Consider the following 19,186-nt stretch of genomic DNA (forward strand, 5'->3'; position numbering starts at 1 on the left):
GACGATAACCGGAACACGTTGTCCTTGTAGAGACTGTTGTCCTTGTGGACCGTGTTGTCCTTGTCGACCAAGCAACCTGAGTTTGCCTCTTCGCATGCTATCACGTCTCAAAGAAAAGCAGCATACTGTACCTTATACTGCGCCAAATTTAGCAACTCCATGTCTATTCGATTCATCAGGATTCCACCTTCTAGAGGATTTCCGGTGCAAAAGCCTGAATCGACGTCATTTGCACCTTCGCCCTCCAAGCAGCAAAGACCCTGTCCACATTATGACCCTCTCTGTGGCTACCGCACGCGCCGAGCTCAAGCAGCGCGTCCCCTCCGCTGCGGCGGCCGTGGGCGTCGTCACCATCTGCGGCGGCGGCAACGGCGCGCACGTAGCGGCCGCGTACTTGGCGTCTAATGGCGTCCGCGTGCAGGTGCTGACGCGCCAGCCCGAGCGCTGGGCGCAGACGCTGGAGCTGAGCACGGCCGGCAGCAGCTGGGAGGCCAAGGGCGTCCTGACGGGCCGTCTGAGCCTCGTGTCCAAGCACGCCAAGCACGTGATCCCGCAGTCGGACGTGGTGATCGTGGCGGCCCCGGCCAACGCGCACCCGGCCATCCTCGAGCACGTGGCGCCCTACCTCAAGAAGGGGGTCAAGCTGGGCGCGCTCTTCGCCCAGGGAGGCTTCGACTGGGCTGCCAAGAAGGCGCTCGGAGAGGAGACGCTCGCTAATGTGGACCTGGTACGAGCTCCTGCAGCTGCGACGTGAGGTGTTGGACTGACGGTGGTTACTCGTGTGCAGCTCTTTGGTCTGCAGAACATCCCGTGGATCTGCAAGGCCACGGAATACGGGTGAACTGTGCATGCTGTCCATGGCGCTCATCCTGTGTCTGACTGAGTCTTTTGTGGATCTTTCATAGCCACAAGTGCCGTATCATTGGCCCCAAGCAGTGCCTGTACGTGGCGTGCTACCCCGTGGAGCGCAAGAACGAGGCGGCGACGCTCATGCAGACGCTGTTCGACATCCCGTGCAAGACGGTGGCCAACTTCCTGAACCTGACGCTCACGCCGTCCAACCAGATCATCCACCCGGCGCGCTACTACGCCATCTTCCGCGACTGGGACGGCAAGCGTACCTACACGTTCGAGGAGCTCAAGAAGCGCGAGGGTCTCACGTTGTGTATGTACTGCAACTCATGTGCTGGTGTTGTTGATCCTTGCCTGCGACTAACCCGGCTTCTTCGTACAGACGCGGACTTTGACGAGTTCTCGGCCGAGCAACTGACGATGCTGGACAACGAGCTGCAGCAGGTCAAGTACGCGCTGCTGCAGCGCTTCCCGGCGCTGGACCTCTCGGACGTGCTGCCCATGGGGGACCGTGTGGTGAAGCACTACGGCAAGGACGTGTCCGACCGCTCCTCGCTGCTGCAGATCTTCCGTACGAACCTGGGCTACGCCGGCTGCGCTACGCCGCTGACGGAAGTGTCGAAGGACCAATTCCATCCTGCGGTCAACTCGCGTCTGTTCTGGGAGGACATTCCGTACGGGCTGTGCATCCTCAAGAACATGGCGGAGATGCTGGGCAACTTCCCTACTCCCCGCATCGACTTCATGATCCGCTGGCACCAGCAGCACATGGGCGTGGAGTTCCTGAACCCGGACGGCCAGCTGAACGCCCGCGAGCTGTGGCGTACGGGTGCCCCCAACAAGTACGGCATCCACAGCCTCGACGACCTGGTCTCGACGTCACTGCCCAAGGAAATGCGCAACTACCGTCACCCGCGCTCGCGCATCTAGATGGAGCGCTCTGTAGGCACTGAGAGATGGAGGCGAAGCGATTAAGTATTCCGTGTTGAAGGCGTCAGCCTGAAGCGCGTGCAATACGGTCCCTGTGTATAGAACCAAGCAAGCTGGTCTTGCTATCCTAGAAGGTGCCGCTCCCTGTGATTGTCCTGTGACAGGTTTCAAGCGCCGCAGCAGCTCTGGAAAGCTGGGACGTACTGCTGGATCATCAGGTGAGCGTCGTCCTTGCCGTACGCCTCCATGGTCTCAAGCGCTTCCGTCACGAGCTCCTTTGTGGCGCTGTCGCCGGTGCCGAGGTGTTTGTCCTGCAGGATGTTGCACAGCGGCAGAAGGGAGCGGTAGTAGTCTGTCAGGGCAGATCCGACGCCCTCGCATACTGCCAACTGCTGCAAAACCAGCAGGACGCGATGCACCACGGCCTTCTCGCGTGTGCTCAGAGCGCCCTTGAGCTGCTGGACCACTTGAGGCAGCGCCTTCAGCACGCGAGTGTCACGTCGACCGCTTTCCAGCAAGATCATGGCGGCGTCAAATGCGAAGGACGGATACGGCTCCAGCTTTTCTTGCAGTCCACTGATGCAGATCGGCAGGAAGTGCGCGAAGTCGAGCTGCTCCAAGTTTGCTGTCCACGCCACGCGGCGCACCCCATGGCGCGTCTCGATCAGCAGGGGCAGCTCCTCCTTCTCCAGATACTGGCGAAACTCACTGAGCTTCGTCTTCTTGTTCCTTCCGCCTGACGTGTTGGGCCGAGAAGACCCTGCGCTTGAAGGAGGCTTGCCGACCTCGTTGGAGTCTAGCGAGAGCACTTGGCTCTCAGCAGCACGGCCCCGCGACGCCATCGCTTCGAGTCGTCGCTGGGATTTCTGCAAAGTGTCGCTTGGTGATGGCAGACCAATTTGGACGCATCTGGAAGCAGATCAATCGATACATTTGTAAATACTCCATCTAGATGATTCGCAGCCCTGCCTACTGCGACTGCATGCCTCGCTACTGTACAGAGCCCATTTCACTTTGACCAGGGGTTGAGTGGTGCGCTTCCAGCTGACACGTGCTCGAGTCGGTTGAGTGCGCCTCTGGACGGGCGCTGTCGCTGTCCGTGTGGCCGCTATCCAGGTTGCTGCCAGCTGGAGCCCTTTTGTCTCGCTTTTGCTGTTTCTTGATCTGTTGCTGCTGCTTGAAAAGCACCGAGATGTTGTGGAACGCGACCTGGCGCAAGGCGTTAACCTGCTTGGTGGCTTGCCGCTTGTTGCTGCAGTTCACCTAAAGCAGTGAATCAAACAGTTAGTGCAAGTTCGATATTCAACGACGACACTCACAGGAAGGACGCACCGTTGGGATGATGGATTGGGGGTTAACGACTTGCACAAAATCGCACAGCTCGGCGAAACTTGAGTGCTCGCTGTACGGGATGCCGTAGACATGGATCTTGCCCGATGGATCTGTGCAGCACTTGGAAAGTGAGCGCGGATTCTTGCTGCTGAAAGTCCAGCCTGTGGGGCGAAATGCCACGATGCGGCGGAATCGTAGACGATGCTTCGCGAGTAGTACGGTTAAGTTGTCCATTTGGAGGTCCTGCATACGAACAACGTGAAGGCTACACACAAAGCAAACCGGTACAATGTCAGCAAACCCCATTCCCGACCAAGCGACTCGAAAGAATACGCGCTTCGTACTTGGTCGCAGTAGGTTCTGTAGTCAAGAGCTTCATTGCTTCGACAGGCCAACCAAAGGTTTCAATGATTTTCAGTTTCGTATTTGACACGCAGACCTTCTTCTGAAACTTGCGCGCGATCTCCATGAACAATCGCTCCTTGCCGATTGTATAGGATCCAAAGAGGTAAAGCACTTTCTCCTGCTTCATATGTTTGTCCATGAGATCGAGAGCATGGTCAACGGCAACTTGCTGCGTCGGGAAGGTGTACTTGGGGTCGCAGTAGGTTGTATCCAAGTAGACCCCATCAAGGCGATTGACGCCCACAATTTTCCCGTTGTGGTCAATGGTTTCATTTCCCGTCGGGATGTGCGATTGAAGTCCATGATAGTCCAGCATTTTCCGATGGAACCGAAAGTCACCAGTGTGAAGATACGTCTTCCCGTCTTTCAGGCGGAAGAGAATGATCGCTGACCCAGGGCAATGATTGGCATCCATGAAGGTCACTTGCACATCGCCGACGAGCACCGGCGTGTTCATTCCTACCGGGTGCACGAACTTGCTCTGGACCCCCAGCTCCTGAACGACGAGCTTTGCGGTTACTTCGTTGCAATAGATGATGCCGCAGTCAAAGCTCTGGCAAGGCAAATTCATTCCGCGAACATGAGCACAGCGACAAGCCTTGCACAAGTTCTGTGATTGCACTTACCTTTCCCAGCCCGCCATAGTGATCGGAGTGGAAGTGCGTGAGGAAATAAATGCTCGAGTTCTGCTTGCAGGCGTATTGAAACCCATCCACTATGAACGGCGGGTTCGTTCCGCGGATACACTTGAAGTCGGGGAACAGAAGCCGCCGGCGCTGAACTGCTTTGTGGGTGAACTTGAAAGGAACAGGACGTTTCCTCGCATTCAGCACGGCCGCTGTCTTGGAGCCCCGCATCATCACGTCAAAGACATTCGATCGCTCTGTGTCACAGAAACCAACAAGCCGTTAGCCCCACAACTTTTCAACCAACGGTCTGTATACGCACCAATTCCTGCCGTCGACGGTGCAGCAGCCTTCCCAGACGACGACTGCATCATGATGGCGAACACATTGGGCGCGCTCTCTCCCTGCGGCTTTTTCTCGAGTCTTGCAGCGATCGCCTCCGTCTGCTCCACCTCCGCCATGTCCCCAGGTCTCACACCAAACTTCTGTCCGCACTGCTTCACATGGCGGATGCGCCGCATCAGGTCAATCTCCGACATGTCGGCACCGCAGATTTTGCACACGTAGCCGCACTCGCTCTCACTGTCGTAGCCGTCCTCTGCCTCTTCCGCCTCCTGCACCTGCGTCAGCTCCGCCACTTGCGTCTGCATTTCTACATCCTCCCCCTCTTCCTCTGCATTTGCAACCACAGCTTCCTCTCTTCTACGGCCTTGAGCGTTGTCAGCCTCCGCCCTGTCGAGGCAGAGATTCACGTGCTCCATGCGCCGCCGTTCGTCGTAGTGCGAGAGCTCCTGCCCGCACGTGGGGCAGTCGTAGCGCTGGGTCGTCGAGGCGTCCAGACACACGTTCAGGTGCGCCTCGCGGTCCGCCAGGACCCATGGCGTCATGTCCATGGAGCACACGACGCACAGCATTTGCTCGGCCATACTGTGCGCCAATTTCAACAAGTTTGAAATGCCGTCGTTCAATTGGCTGAAAATAGCGGGACACAGCTGGCTGCAGCTTCAACCATCATCAGTGGAAACCAAGGCCGAGAGCTAGACAAGCGCCTCCCATTCCCCAACCTTCCAGCCATGACCAAGCACCTGCTCGTGCTCTCCACGGGCCAGCACGTGGGCAAGACGACGCTCAGTCTGGGGCTCGTCAAGAGTCTGCAGACCAAGTTTCAGGGCTCTGGCAAGCAGGTGGCGTACTGCAAGCCCGTGGGGCAGCAGCACGTGGCGGTGGGCGGCGGCCTGCGCGTGGACAAGGTGCAGGTTGTGCGGCTGTAGAGTGTAGCCGTGTGGACTGACTGTTGTGTACTGGCCAATGGCAGGATGCCTTCCTGTTCAAGGAACACTTTGGCCTCGTGCAGGACTACAGGGACATGTCGCCCGTCATCTTCCCGGACGGATTCACGCGCGACTTCATCGACGGTAAAGTCACGTCTAGGCAGCTCATGGACTCGATCCGACTGGCACACAGGCACCTGTACGAGCAGAGCGACTTCCTCATCTGTGAAGGCACGGGCCACACGGGAGTGGGCTCCATCTGCGAGCTCAACAACGCACAAGTTGCAGGTGACGAAACGTTGGGAGACTCAAGTTGAGGCTGTTGCTCATGATGTTACGGTGCTGCTGCAGCGGAGCTCAAGATCGACGCCGTCTGTGTGGCACTGGGCGGACTCGGTTCGTCCTTCGACCAGCTAGCGATGAACCGAGAGATGCTCAAGCAGAACAACGTCCGGCTACGGGGAGTGATCCTCAACAAGGTCAATCCAGCCAAGATGGACATGATCAAGGTGGGTGGGTCCCTGCGTTTGGAGTACAGTACTTGCTGAGAGCTGACCACTTGCGATTTTACTGCAGGATTACTACGCGCGAGCACTCAAGCGCTGGGATGTCCCGCTTGTCGGCTGCATCCCTGACCTGAAGGATCTTTCCTGCCCGACCATGGCCGACTACGCTAAGCTGCTCAAGTCGGAGCTCATCTCTGGTGAGTGATTTCAGCCAGCCGATGCTGACAGAGAAGGCTAACTTTGTTGGGTTGCTTGGGCGAAGGCAAAGATGCCAGTCTGCGTTATTTCAGCAGTACACGACTTGCGCTGGCCCCCGTGGACGACACGAACCAGTTCAAGGCCATCCCGAATCAACTGGTCATTACGGTAAGGTGACTGCGTTTTGCTCGACCGTGCGTGTTGTTTGCACTAACGCGCTGTTGTGGTTGATCGTCTACAGCAAAGCGGCCGCAAGGACGTGATCGATGCGATCATCGGAAACCAGGAAGCGTCCACGTCGCATGGCGGGAATCTCAAGTCTGGTCTCATTCTCACCGGCTGGAACCCGCCAAGCGTCGAGCTCGCACAGCGTCTTGATGCAGACAACATCCCGTGCATCTACGTCTCGCCTGACAAGGCAGACAGCTACACGATCACGGCAAGGGTCTCGCAGTTCACGGCCAAAATCCGACGCGAAGACGTTGAGCGGATAGATCTGGCAGCGGACCACGTCTCCAAGCACTGCGACTTCAGCTTCCTAGGCGTCTAACAGGCTGAGTAAAGTGTCGACGGCTTGTACACTTTGCACGCGCTCCTATCCCAAGACCATCGAAAACAAGCACAAAAAGCAAACAAACATTCTCAACTCAATATACGAAGAAAAGCGGAGGCAGTCGAAAGGCAACAACTCTCTCTTCTGTTGCCTTGGTATGCTTCTACTGATCTCTCATCACGCGCCGTGCACTCGCCAACTCCGGAACATCAAAATCCCGGTTTGGATCCTGCTCCGAAGCGCGCAGTTTTTCTCCGTAGTTAACTTTCTTCGCCACTCAGTTACAACAGTCGCAGTTTAAGAGGGCAGCGTCATCTTCTTGCCGTGGTATTTGCTGCAACATCAAGAGAGAGGAAATGAGTCAAGAGCATTGCAAATTGGTCGCTACCTAGACGGCCAGCCGCACCTGATGGCGTAATAGTAGAAAAAGTCGACGTAGAGCGCCGTCTGCACCATGCCGGCGATGAACATGAGCCAAATGAAGTGATAGGACGTCTCGGTGGCCGCGCGGTAGATCCAGTTGAGCACGTAGCAGCCGCGATAGGCCCCAAGCAGCACGACGTAGTTGCTCGTGAGGTTCTCGACTTCTCCGTGGCGCTGCAGCAGGATGAGCTGCGGGATGATGGCGACGGCCTCGAGGTAGATGGAAAACGTCCAGAGGATCTCCATGACCTCGAACTGCTCGTTGAACACGAGCGCCAGCAACGCGCAGGGGGCGACCGCGAACTTGAGGTGCAGGAAGGCGTCGTGCGACTTGTCGTACGAACTGCGGAAGGGCTCCTTGAAGCGGATGACGTACACGATGGCGCCCGAGAAGAGCAGGAAGAGCAGCTTCATGAGTGTGTTGTACACGCTCACAAAGTGGAAGAAAAGGTCCAAGTAGCGGGTCACGAACACGAGGAAGAAGAGCTCCTGCGTCTTGAGCGAAATGCCTACAGCGACAGATCCAATCAGTTAGTCTTTGCAATTGGAGGAACAGCAGGACAAGGGAGGACGCTACCGGCGGCGGAGCGCGAGGCCAGCAGCTTGAGCAGCAGCACCAGGAAACTGGCCAGGTGCGCCATGTCGCCCACCAGGCGGAACAGATTCATCGCGAAAGAGCTTCTTAGTGTCCGATGGGCTTCGAGTGCGCTAATAAGTCGGATCGGAGTGGGCGCCCCCTCCCCCCGTCCGAGTGACGTGTTTTGAGTGACATATGACGTGTCAAGCTACACTTTTGTAGACGAATTGGTGTTGAAGTGAGAACTTTGAGCAGTGCTGGTGTGCTTTTATATTTATCGCCGCGCTAAGAAAAGCTTGCGCCGCTCCCTTCTCAGCTCCCTTTAAGCCCCATGGCTCACTAATAGAACGTGTCGGTGGAGAGAAAGTGACCGGTGCAATGGAAGGACATACCACGGAAGTGAACATGGAGAAAGCGGCCGATGCAGCGGATGCGGAGGAGCTCGTGGGTCCCAATGAAGTCGTCGCTCGAGCGCTGGACGGGACGAGGTTCTACTTGTACAACCACCAGGTAGCGTCTACGACCGAGTCGCTCATGGAATAGGAAATCTGGTAACTTGCTCTATCAATTCTTACGGAGCTGCTGTGATTAGGCGGGAGGACACACGGCGTTTCTTCGAAGTGGCGGGGGATCAGTGTGCAAGCCGGTCGTCGCGCTGGAGCTCCAATTTTACGAGGCGCTGGCGCCACAATTCCCACAGCTGCGACCGTTTGTCCCTCAGTTTCTCGGGAAGATCAAGGTGGAGCTGACAACGTCGTCACCCAGTGAGTCGCCTACTTCACCTTCTTCATCGCAATCGTCCTCAACGCCACCAACCGAGCCACTAACTACGCCCAAGAAGATGCGGAAGGGCTCGTTCGGGAAGAAACGCCGTCTTGACAAGCACACCGCGTCCAGTTCGATGGCACCACCTGCGTCGGAAGGAGGCTACAGCGCAAAGCTCTGGAAGCAGGAACGGGCTAAGAAGAAGAAAGGTGCCAAGGGCGGCAGCGGCGTTGCTTCGACGCGTGCCGACAGTGGCAGCACGAAAGACTATCTCGTGCTCGGGGACCTCACGCGAAACTTTCGTCGACCATGCGTTCTCGACATCAAAATGGGCACGCGCCAGCACGGAGAGGACGCATCGCCTGCCAAGGTAATATCGCACACTGCCAAGTGCGCTGCCACCACTTCACTCGCTCTTGGACTGCGGCTCTGTGGCATGCAGATCTTTGACGTGCGCGACGGCACCTACACGATTTGGGACAAGAGCTGGGGGAGACAGCTTAAGCCCGACGACATTGAGCCAGCTCTCGAGACGGTGAGTAGTTAGACAGAAAGCACCTAGAAGATCATCACTCACACCTCGCTGTCATGAAACTTTGATGCACAGTATCTCACAAGCGGGTCCACGCTCCGTTTGGATGCGCTGCGTGAATTGCTGACCAAAATTCGCCAGCTAAAGAGCATCATGGCCACCACCACGGGTCTACGCTGTTGGGGCTCCTCGCTGCTTCTCATCTACGAAGGCGACCAAAACTACGGCCCAGCCAGCGCCGATGTGCGTCTCATCGACTTTGCACACTGCCAAATGAGCTCTTCTCTCGATACACCCGACGAAGGAATGCTGCTGGGACTCACCAACATTGATCGCTGCTTGAGCAGCATTGCCGAGCGTCGACCGACTACCGAGGAAACGGAAGCTGCTGCACCTACATCACCATCGGCAGCGGCACATCCGCTTGTAGCCTAACAATGAAAATCACACCTTGAACGCGCGAGTCCCCATTATCTCCTCAATAAGATTATCTGCTTTCTGCTTTTCGAGAGATCAAAGCTGCACCCCGTCCGCTTGAAACTGCTTCGCCATGGTCCGGTACTCGTGGGCTTCCTCCGGTCTACCTAGCGTGGTCAGCAGTTGTGCGCATTTCTCCAACAGAGTACAACGTTCCTGTACGTCCTCAGTCACGTCAAGCGATTGGGTGTACTGTCGAAGTGCGTCTTCAGCACAGTTCTGCGCGGCCAACACGTCAGCCAGAGTTTTACGCGTGAGAGAGGAGTCCTGACAAACTAATGAACGACGCAGCAGCTTTTCCGCGCGTTCGAGGCGGTCGATCGCCACGAACGCGTTACTGAGCTCACGCAGTAGCGCCGGGTTGCTGAGGTTATGTCGCAATGCCTGGGCGACAAACTGCTGGGCATCTTTTTCATCTCGTGCACTGAAAGAAGTGTGAGCCGTGAGAGCGAGTAGCGCTAGGTACCCCCACACGTCGGGGTTCGAAGGGTCCAACCGGTTTGCCTCAGCCAAAGCCATCTGAGCACGCTCCCACCTTTCGAGTCGCAGAGTAGCAATTCCCACGCCGAGCCAACAGGAGGCTACACGAAATTCATCGCACGCAAGCAGAAATGTGGTTTCTGCGTCCTCGAATTGTGACGAATGAAGGAGTGCTAAGCCTAGGCGCAAGTACAGCCCCAGTCGCAGTGCCTCCGTGGCTAATGCTCCACGGTGCTCGAGCGCACGCTGCAGACACTCGATGGCAGTTTTGGTTTGAGAGTCCTGTCGGATATACACCTTCCCGAGCGTAAACCATGCCACAGGATGAGATGCATCGATCTCTAAGGCTTCTTGTAGCAGCTTGATTGCACGAATGCTTCCTGCATCCTCGCCGACTTCACTGTCTCGTAAGCACAGTTCCGCTTCCATTGCTCGCTTCATAACTCGCAGCTCCCCGCTGATCACATCGCGAGACTTCAAGTGACTATCGGCTAGTTGCAATGCTCGCTCTGTCAGCCCCCAAAGCTTGCATTCGTACGCGTTCTCCGCCAGGAATATCCACACAGCGCTCACACACGAAGCATCTACGCGCTTATCGGCACCAGTCGTGCTCTGCAACACTTGCTGCGCTTTGAGCAGCTCGAACAGCGTTAGGTTCCCCGTGGGGTCTCTCCCCTCACACTGCGAAAAGAAGAAAGCTAGCAGAGCGTGAGCCAACGCACTATGTTCGGCTCCGTGATTGTTTTGCGCGATGATCTGCGCCTCCACCACAGCATTCTTCACGAGAGGCTCTGTACGCACAAAATCGCGAAGCTCGCACTGAATTGCCACAAGAGTGATCAAGGCTTGAATGGCATGCGCATCGAGGCGCAAACACTGTTGTAAAGCAGCTCCTGCCTTTTCAAGTTTTGCCTGCGCAATGCAGAAGCGCGCATACTCGTACCAAACACCCTGGAGTAACTGGGATGCAGAAGCCGTATCCACACCAACCGTCTTCTGTCCTTTTGAATGAGCTGGAACGCGAGCAGCATGCTCTTCCGCGTAGGCGATTCGGTCCAGATGAAGCATTTCGCTTTTCTCGAGATCACCACTAACCTCGTTCTCCACCGTTTTAAGCCTCAAAACTTCTAATACTGATGCGATTTCCTTTAGCGTCGGCCGCCCTTCAGCCGCTGCATGAGCCTTCTCCAGCAGTGCATTCGAGTCGGAATAGAATGTCTCGTGCAATATTGCGTTCACTTCTTGCATGAGGAGAGTGTAAATCTGGCCAAATTGCTCCTTCTTCTTCTCCTCCACTGTTTTCTCGTCCGGCTGAGCTTGGCCATCAGCTTCGTTCTCCTCCGATACAACCTCAGTGCGAGCAAAGGACTCGCGGATGATAGGCACGATTCGCTTCTTCAGTGCTTCCTTAAACGAGTGATACACGCCCTGGGTATTGAGCCGGTAGATGAGAGTCTGTTTCTTCTCATCACGCAAGGCAGGAGTGTCGGCTGTATAATCCTCAGCTGCTTGTTTCTTGTCACTGCTAGTGCGGAAAGCGTCTTCATATTCGCGCAAAAGGTTCGCCACGACCAAGCGGATTTCTGTGCGCAAGTCCCCATTGATATCTCGCCGTTCCTCATTTTCAGCTTCTAAGTCACGCGGAGGAATAAGCTCGTTGATGGACTTGGACGGAGGTTCCAGTGTTCGCGGTGGCTCAAGTACTAGTGGGGTATGACAAACATCTGCAACGATCTCGATGTGTGTGCCTGCAGCGGTCGCAGCGGTCGCAAGAGACTCAGTCTGCTGCACAGTCGCCTCGTAGTCTGCTAGAGCAGCCTGGAACTTCTTTTTATCATCATTCGAAGCAGCGACTGCAAGCTCTTGCTCCAGAAAGGCTCGTGTGACCGGTAAAATGGCTCGTAGTGGAGCTTTCGGTATTATCTGCGTGATGCCAGGCTTGAGAAGCTCATTCAGGTGGAGGCTGAATTCAGCTGAAACGGCATCGACTGCTTTGCCATTCGAGTTATCCGCGGGACTACGTCGTAGCGTTCCACCCACGTGCTTCTCGACAGTCAAATATTCAATTAATCGGACTACATCGCTCTATCATATCAAAAACCGCCAATCAGTTCAACAAGAAAGGTAATCGCCACAAATGCAGGCGTACGTTACCTTGAAATACAGAACATAAATGATGGTCTCTCCTGGAAATCGTACACTCCACTCGCCTGACAAAGTCGAAACTGGGGCAGCTGGTCGCTCCTCTTGCTGCTCGCCTCCAGTAGCAGGCCGCGCGGTTGCCTCTACCCCTTTATTCTGGTTTTCATTCTCCACTGCAGGTTGAAAACTCAGCTTTCCTCCCTTCAGAGTCGTCACATCAAACTGATACGGCGACGCAGTTCTTTTCCCACCTACTTCTCCACTCGCCCTTAGTCGCGGCAACGCGATCTGCAGCTCATAGCACGCCGAATTCTGCTCCACCGACGCGCAAATCTGCAGCGCCTCTTCGTTGCTCGTACAAGCAGGAAACGTCCACTCCACCGGCAGATTGCGCACACAGGGCGACTGCAGCTGCAGCACCCTCGCGGCCAGGATAAAGTCTGCCAGCGCCGCGTCGCACTGGACGTCCAGCTCCAACACAAACGTCTCTCCTGGTGGCTTAAACAGCACATTCTGCGTCTTCTTGTGTCCCAACAGCGCCATCTTGAGCGGCACCAGCGTCTTGCCCAGTAAAAAGTCCGTGGCTCTGGCTCTGGACGCGCCACTGTAGAGCGACAGCAGCAGCTGCGTCTGCACCAGCTCCTGCATGGCGTCGGCCGTGAGCGGCACAGCTCTGGAGTTCTGGTTGTAGTCCAGCGGCAGCGCCTGGCCGCTGCTCTGCGCCGAGATCGACAGGCTGCGGGTCATCATGTTGCCGTCCTCGCCCGAGAACCAGACGCGTTCCAGCGGCTGCTCGGGGTGCAGCACGAGCTGCACGAAGCACCAGACGTGGCGCTCGGCGGCGTTGACATTGTCAGGCCGCCACGTGAGCGAGTGTAGCGCCACGACAAAGGCGCCCGACGTCTCCATCTCCTGGCGATTGCAAATCTGCGAGCAGCCGCGCCGCTTCAACAAGTGTATCCATCTTGCGATTTAACAGCAGATCGACTGTTTAACACTCCGAGCTGCTCTCAAACTGTGGGTTATTACTGCAAAGCGTTTCCCCATACGAGATGCTCCGCGCGCTGAGAGGAGGTGGCCGAGCGCGGCCTGCAGCCGCAATTGTGCGTCGGTACAAGAGCGATCAGGTCCCTCCGCCCGTGCAGAAGCTTAGCGACGACTTCCGACGCTCGCAGGAGGAGACACGGCGCGTGCTGCTGCTGATCCGCACCTTCAAGCAGGTAAGACGAGTCGTTTAATGATCTACTGGACTGGCACTCACGCGCAGATTCTCTGGCTTTTAGTATGGACACTACGTGGCCCAGATCGACCCGCTGCAGAAACGTAAGAATTGCGATGTGCATGGGGAATGGGGATATGCGTACTATTGTACTCAACGCTGCTGCAGGGGAGAAACTGCCGGAGCTGGAGCGCTGGATCAATGGAGACCGGTGGGTGGAGACGCCCTTCTTCGATGAATTCAATCTGCGCAGCCTCGCGTCCAAGAACCTGCTGGAGCTCACGACGCACGGTGAGGAGGAAGCTGTTGTCAAAAGGGGGGTCTGTTATCTGACTGGGTGCTTTGTATCTAGGCTTCACTGCCAGCGACTTGGACCGCGAGTTTTTCATCGGACAGGATTTGTCTATTGGTCCAGTGGCTACATTAAGAGAGGTGGGGAATGTGGCTGTAGATGGACTGTAGGCACGTGGCTGATGGACTGCGGTGTGCCTTTAGATTGTGACGGAGCTGCGTGAACTTTTCTGCGGCCACATTGGACTCGAGTATCAGCATTTACGCAATCGCGACGCTGCGCTGTGGATCCGCGAGCGGCTTGAAAAGTACAAGGTTGGTGTTTGCGTTTTGTTTGTTTGTTGTTCATTGTGTTTAACGATGTGGTTTCTTATTGCAGGACGAACCTCACAGTAAGGAAGAGAAGGTGGATATGCTACGCCAAATGGTGCAAGCGGAGCTGTTCGAGCGGTTTCTTGGGCGACGCTTCTCCGGAGCAAAGCGCTTCTCCATCGAAGGCTGCGAGAGCTTGATCCCTGGCCTTTGTGAGCTGCTGGAGAATGCCAGTGATCATGGAGTGGAGGTCGTTCAGATGGGGATGGCTCATCGTGGCCGTTTGAACGTCTTGGCGAATGTGCTACAGCGTCCGCTGCGGTCCATTATTTCTCAGTTTCAGCCATACCTTCCTGATGAGCCCGACTACCCGAACAATTCTGATGATGTTCGATACCATCTCGGGACATCCTCGATGCTTAAAATGCGCAATGGAAAGCAACTGGAAGTCAACCTGGCTGCAAATCCGTCGCATTTGGAAGCAGTCAACCCGGTTGTACTGGGCCAAGCACGTGCCTGCCAGACTCAACTGGGAGATAACGGCAGTCGGGTGATGCCGATCTTGATCCATGGAGACGCTGCAATGTTCCAAGGATCAGTGCGAGAGGCACTGGGGTTCAGCTCTCTGGAGGACTTTCGGACAGGAGGTACGATCCATGTCATCATCAACAATCAGATCGGCTTTACGACATTGCCGAAAAATGCAGACTCTGCGGTGTATTGCACGTACGTTCACTTTTGAAACTTGCTGCCAAAGCTTGCAGTAGTTCTGATTATGGCTTTTGCTTTGGGTTGCGAACAGCGATGTTGCCAAGGTATCCAGAAGTCCGATATTCCACGTGAACGCCGATGACCCTGAGGCGGTGGCAAAGGTGATGAAAATTGCTGTTGAGTTCCGGCAAACGTTTCACTGTGATGTGACCGTCGATCTAGTTTGCTATCGTCGTCACGGTCACAACGAACAAGATTCACCCGAAATCACAGCCCCAGTCATGTATCACTTCATCAACAAGCATCCAACAATCATCAAGCTATATTCACAGAAGCTCGCGAGTGAAGGTACGCTGCCGCCCAAAGACTACGCCAAGATGTGCTCCACGTTCGAAGATCATCTTGTTTCAGAGTATCATCACTCACGCGAAAACCACTCTGGATGGGATAACCCCGGTGATACGTCCTGGAAGACTGAGTGGTATGCCGACACCAAGAGCGACATATCGAAGAGTTTCCCAGGTGACCTTTCAAATGCTTGCGAACTTACAGACAAGCCTATCTACGACCGATCGACGGGTGTTGATAAGAGCTTTCTGGAGAAGGTTGGCGGTCAACTATTCCGAATTCCGCAGGGATTTTCGGCGCATCGCAAGGTCGAAGCCATTATGAACAACCGCTTGCGTGCAGTTGAAACTGGAGATCGAGTAGATTGGGCAACCGCAGAGATGCTGGCCTTTGGTTGCCTGCTGGTGGAAGGAGTTGATGTACGGCTTAGCGGACAAGACTGCGAGCGTGGCACCTTCAACCAACGCCACGCCGTTCTCTATGACCAATTCGAAGCCCTATCCGGGAGAAACTCATCGTACACGCCTCTGAACGACCTCGATGTAGATGGCGTCAGAAGCTCGCTGCAAATGACTGGGTTGGAAAACGCGCCATGTGGACGCTTCGACGTAGTCAACAGTCCACTCAGTGAGGAAGGAGTGCTTGGCTTCGAGTACGGGTACTCCATCCAGACACCGATGGGTCTGACGATCTGGGAAGCACAATTTGGAGATTTTGCGAATGGCGCCCAGACAATGATTGACACCTTTATCACTTCAGGTGAGCAAAAGTGGCAACGGCAGTCGGGTATTGTGCTCAACTTACCGCACGGTTTTGAGGGACAAGGGCCCGAGCACAGTAGCGCACGGATCGAGCGTTTTCTTCAGCTAGTCAATGAAGACGGCGACGAGTTCACAGCGGAAGAGGGCATTGACGCTGCTATGACGCGGACAAACGTCCAGGTGGTGATTCCGTCCACACCCGCGCAGTATTTCCATGCGCTCCGCCGGCAGATATCCTCGAGCTATCGCAAGCCGCTGATCATGTTCACCCCGAAATCGCTTCTTCACCACCGCCCATGCAACTCCGACTTAGCTGACTTGACCCTGGGAACGTCATTCCAGCGTGTGCTCCCTCCTCACCCCGATGACCAAGTGACAATGGTGAACGATGACGAGGTAGGCATCATTTCCTGGGGAGGATGTTTGTTGATGCACTTGCTAACTTGCTACACTGTCGCTTTTCTTGATTGTGTAGATCCGCAAGCTGGTGTTGTGCTGCGGCAAAATCTACTTCCCTGTGCGCCATGGCTTGCGCAGCCGCGGGATCCGAAATATCGCTACGGCTCGTATCGAGCAGTTGGCCCCTTTCCCGTTCCATGAGGTGGCCGATTGCATCGCACGGTACCCCAAGGCAGAAATCGTGTGGGTTCAGGAAGAGCCGAAAAACATGGGCGCATACGGCCACATCCTCCCGCGGTTGCTGACTGTGCTGGAGCACCTGGGCGACTCTCGCGAGTTTTCCTACATCGGACGCCCCCCTTCTGCATCCCCTGCAACAGGCCAGTACGAAATCCACGTGCACGAGATGAAGACGATCGTCGATGAGGCACTGGCGTAAGATAGTTAGGCTCGCTCAGTTGCAGCAAATGTAATGCGAATTCATGAAGCTGCAAACCCAGTATTGCCAGCCACGCATTTCGAGCGGGGACGGCCGTCTTGCAGTTGTCGGTGAACAGACCGTCGATGCCCATGTCGAACAGCTCCAAGTACTCGAGCGTCGCGTTGCCAGAGTAGTTGACGGCCAGACGGTAGTTCTCGTCTCGCATCGTCCACGCGTGCACCTGCAGTCCGACGGCGTGCGCGTCCTCGATCACGTTCGGGTACTCGAAGATGGTGTAGTCGGCGTCCGAGACCTGTCCGTCGCCGTTCGAGTCGACGACGTTGCCATCGGTATCCACCTCGACGGCGACGGCCTTGAGCAGGTACCTCTTCCAGGGAGACACAACGTCGGCGTACGTGGCCACCTCGGCCAGGCCCTCCGGCGTGGTGAGGTAGCCAAAGTAGTCCGTGCGGTTGGTCAGAGTCCAGTCGTACGGGCGGTCGGACGGCGCCTGGAAGATGACCTCGCCCGTGAGCGGGTCGCTGTCGTAGCCGTCGAGGAGCTGCACCAGCGTGACGTTGGTGAGCTCGTTGAGGTCGCGCAGGTTCTGCGTCTCAAAGGACTGGATGAACACGGGCGCGTCGGCGTGGTTCCAGCCGTACTTGGTCAGCAGCTCCAGCAGCGTGTTCTCGATGGGGAGGCCGAGCGCCTTGTGGAAGCTCGAGTGCTTCACCTCCGGGTAGATGGCGATGGTGCGGTTGTACTCGGCCGACTTGCTCTGCGCCAGCTGGATGACCTCCTCGAACGTCGGGATCTCGTACAGTCCGTTGTAGCTCTGGTTGCGCTCGGGGAGCGGCTGCACGGCGCGCAGCGTCTTGATCTCCTCGAGCGTGAAGTCGCTGACGAAGTAGCCCTCCGTGACGATGCCGTCCAGCGTCTTGTTGGTGAGACGGTCGGCGAACTCGGGGTGGTCGGCGACGTTGGTGGTGCCGTCGATGTAGGGCTCGTGGCGGACAACGAGCACTCCGTCCTTGGTGCTGACGAGGTCGGGTTCAATGACGTCGACGCCGACTTGGATGGCGAGTGTGTAGCCGGCGATGGTGTGGTCGGGCAGGTACCCGGGTGCCCCGCGGTGGCCGACGATCGTCGGGTGCTGAAGCGGTTTTGATGACAATGTGGAGATATCCGCCTTGGTGTTCTTATCGGCACCCCAAGAGGCGATAGCCAGGAAGAGCACGCCTGCAAGCCCGAGGGTGGTCATGCCGAGCAATGGATCGTTACAGCAGTTTTAGTGAGCATGCGCACTGCTAATAGCACTAGCCCCACGTTGGCCGCAGCTCCTTGTTGGCAAAGTCGCAGTGAAGGCATGATGGTCCGGCATCGACACATCCACCATCCTAATCCATTTCTCTCCGAATTCGCCCGGTGCCATGGTAAGTGTTTGGTACGTCGGGGCGTTACTCTTGGTACACGTAGCTTCGAGCGCGAAAGCTGAAGGTGTCTGCGTGTCCGCCAACGCCGCGTTAAACGGATGCCCGGCGGAGACACCGTTCTCGTTTACCAAGGAACGAGCCACCACCTCGCGGCTTGCAGGTGACGAATGTGGTTCAGAAGACTTACCCGCTCTGGCAGAGAATGCCACTCCATTCATCGCCCGTCCAGCTTCCTTAGTCAAGCAGCAGAACCTCATTGCTGACATCGTCAAGCGCACTCGTGCAGGTGGGAACCAGGTCTTCACGCCCTCAAGTACCGATGCACGTCAGAAGACTCCAAACGGGGAGAACATCCTCGAGAGCTATGGATTGCAGCCAGTACCCACACCAGCTACCGGCAGTTGCCAATACTACGCAGTAGCTATGTCACTGCTCGACATGCGCTTCGACACACCGCAGCACGTTGAGGCCTTGGAGCGGATGACCCAGCACTTAAAGACAGGCATTGCCGAAGCAAGCCGCTACGGATACGAAGTGGAATTTCCGCACGACATCCGACAGGCCATTTTGGCGAGCAATCTACTGGAAGTCGAAGGCCTGGAGCTAGCAGCGACCATGTCGGAGGAGGAATCGGATGCGCTTTTTCAGGAGTACATTGACGCCATCGCGCAGTCACCGTCCGATATCGCTGCGTCCTTGCCGCTCGAACTGTGGGGCACAGAGGTCTCCCTCCGCATGATGGCGAAGCTCCTGCAACAACCAATTTTCGTGGTCATCGCGCCGTACGGCCTGCAAACACCCCCAAGCTACTACCAAGTCTACAAGCCCGAGCGGATAGCAAGATCTGGACGTGAGCTGGACTCGGCGGAGGCGTATTTCATCCCCAGCTTGGAGCCCGAGCGGTGGATTGCTTGGCTTCGACAGGCGTGCGGATTGTCCACTTCCACGGCCAACCCACCTATTGTGCTGCTGTACAGCCATTCCCACTACAGCCGAGTGCAGTTTGTCGGTACCCCCGCTGCAACATAAGAATTGAACAACTCCAAGCACTCAGCTTCCGGCGGATAGGTGGTGCAGATGGTAAAGTGATAAGGACGGCGTGTTTGTTGTTTTTGCTTTGCGTGTTCCTTGATCTGCAAACACGCAAAGCAGTGACAGCTCTGCGGCCGTTCTCTATCGGAGAGAGACCGCCAGTCAGGCGTTCACGAGAACTGGAGCACAG

The 19,186-nt window shown here is 56.2% G+C and overlaps 10 protein-coding genes across 10 annotated transcripts; 5 read left to right on the plus strand and 5 right to left on the minus strand.

Moving 5' to 3' along the window:
- Positions 1-271: 271 nt before the first annotated feature.
- On the plus strand, positions 272-1,782 carry KRP23_4894 (Tauropine dehydrogenase; the record flags this gene model as incomplete). The annotated part of the gene is made up of 4 exons (XM_067889904.1): positions 272-727; positions 788-837; positions 906-1,165; positions 1,235-1,782. The coding sequence occupies 4 exons, from the start codon at positions 272-274 to the stop codon at positions 1,780-1,782; spliced, it is 1,314 nt and encodes a 437-aa protein (XP_067746497.1).
- Positions 1,783-1,949: 167 nt separating this feature from the next.
- On the minus strand, positions 1,950-2,624 carry KRP23_4895 (Parkin coregulated gene-like protein; the record flags this gene model as incomplete). Its single annotated transcript, XM_067889905.1, has 1 exon — positions 1,950-2,624. The coding sequence occupies one exon, from the start codon at positions 2,622-2,624 to the stop codon at positions 1,950-1,952; it is 675 nt and encodes a 224-aa protein (XP_067746498.1).
- Positions 2,625-2,772: 148 nt separating this feature from the next.
- KRP23_4896 (DNA cross-link repair protein SNM1) lies at positions 2,773-5,071 on the minus strand (the record flags this gene model as incomplete). The annotated part of the gene is made up of 5 exons (XM_067889906.1): positions 2,773-3,045; positions 3,115-3,379; positions 3,459-4,072; positions 4,146-4,402; positions 4,468-5,071. The coding sequence occupies 5 exons, from the start codon at positions 5,069-5,071 to the stop codon at positions 2,773-2,775; spliced, it is 2,013 nt and encodes a 670-aa protein (XP_067746499.1).
- Positions 5,072-5,218: 147 nt separating this feature from the next.
- Positions 5,219-6,670, plus strand: KRP23_4897 (Phosphate acetyltransferase; the record flags this gene model as incomplete). The annotated part of the gene is made up of 6 exons (XM_067889907.1): positions 5,219-5,395; positions 5,461-5,704; positions 5,768-5,925; positions 5,993-6,119; positions 6,185-6,288; positions 6,362-6,670. 6 exons carry the CDS (start codon positions 5,219-5,221, stop codon positions 6,668-6,670), a joined length of 1,119 nt encoding a protein of 372 aa, XP_067746500.1.
- A 300-nt stretch (positions 6,671-6,970) lies between these two features.
- KRP23_4898 (ER lumen protein-retaining receptor A) lies at positions 6,971-7,764 on the minus strand (the record flags this gene model as incomplete). Its single annotated transcript, XM_067889908.1, has 3 exons — positions 6,971-7,007; positions 7,080-7,605; positions 7,674-7,764. The coding sequence occupies 3 exons, from the start codon at positions 7,762-7,764 to the stop codon at positions 6,971-6,973; spliced, it is 654 nt and encodes a 217-aa protein (XP_067746501.1).
- A 287-nt stretch (positions 7,765-8,051) lies between these two features.
- On the plus strand, positions 8,052-9,405 carry KRP23_4899 (Inositol hexakisphosphate kinase 3; the record flags this gene model as incomplete). The annotated part of the gene is made up of 3 exons (XM_067889911.1): positions 8,052-8,183; positions 8,266-8,973; positions 9,046-9,405. The coding sequence occupies 3 exons, from the start codon at positions 8,052-8,054 to the stop codon at positions 9,403-9,405; spliced, it is 1,200 nt and encodes a 399-aa protein (XP_067746502.1).
- Positions 9,406-9,483: 78 nt separating this feature from the next.
- KRP23_4900 (Cilia- and flagella-associated protein 70) lies at positions 9,484-12,978 on the minus strand (the record flags this gene model as incomplete). Its single annotated transcript, XM_067889912.1, has 2 exons — positions 9,484-12,012; positions 12,082-12,978. 2 exons carry the CDS (start codon positions 12,976-12,978, stop codon positions 9,484-9,486), a joined length of 3,426 nt encoding a protein of 1,141 aa, XP_067746503.1.
- Positions 12,979-13,121: 143 nt separating this feature from the next.
- Positions 13,122-16,549, plus strand: KRP23_4901 (2-oxoglutarate dehydrogenase, mitochondrial; the record flags this gene model as incomplete). Its single annotated transcript, XM_067889913.1, has 8 exons — positions 13,122-13,289; positions 13,353-13,392; positions 13,457-13,579; positions 13,641-13,720; positions 13,784-13,894; positions 13,959-14,617; positions 14,694-16,107; positions 16,187-16,549. The coding sequence occupies 8 exons, from the start codon at positions 13,122-13,124 to the stop codon at positions 16,547-16,549; spliced, it is 2,958 nt and encodes a 985-aa protein (XP_067746504.1).
- Positions 16,550-16,590: 41 nt separating this feature from the next.
- Positions 16,591-17,792, minus strand: KRP23_4902 (Glycerophosphodiester phosphodiesterase GDPD6; the record flags this gene model as incomplete). The annotated part of the gene is made up of 2 exons (XM_067889914.1): positions 16,591-16,598; positions 16,670-17,792. The coding sequence occupies 2 exons, from the start codon at positions 17,790-17,792 to the stop codon at positions 16,591-16,593; spliced, it is 1,131 nt and encodes a 376-aa protein (XP_067746505.1).
- Positions 17,793-18,579: 787 nt separating this feature from the next.
- On the plus strand, positions 18,580-18,993 carry KRP23_4903 (uncharacterized protein; the record flags this gene model as incomplete). The annotated part of the gene is made up of 1 exon (XM_067889915.1): positions 18,580-18,993. One exon carries the CDS (start codon positions 18,580-18,582, stop codon positions 18,991-18,993), a length of 414 nt encoding a protein of 137 aa, XP_067746506.1.
- Positions 18,994-19,186: the final 193 nt, after the last annotated feature.

This window comes from Phytophthora ramorum (assembly GCF_020800215.1).
Source record: "Phytophthora ramorum isolate Pr-102 chromosome Unknown Phyram_PR-102_s0004, whole genome shotgun sequence".
Classification (NCBI taxonomy): Eukaryota; Oomycota; class Peronosporomycetes; order Peronosporales; family Peronosporaceae; genus Phytophthora; species Phytophthora ramorum.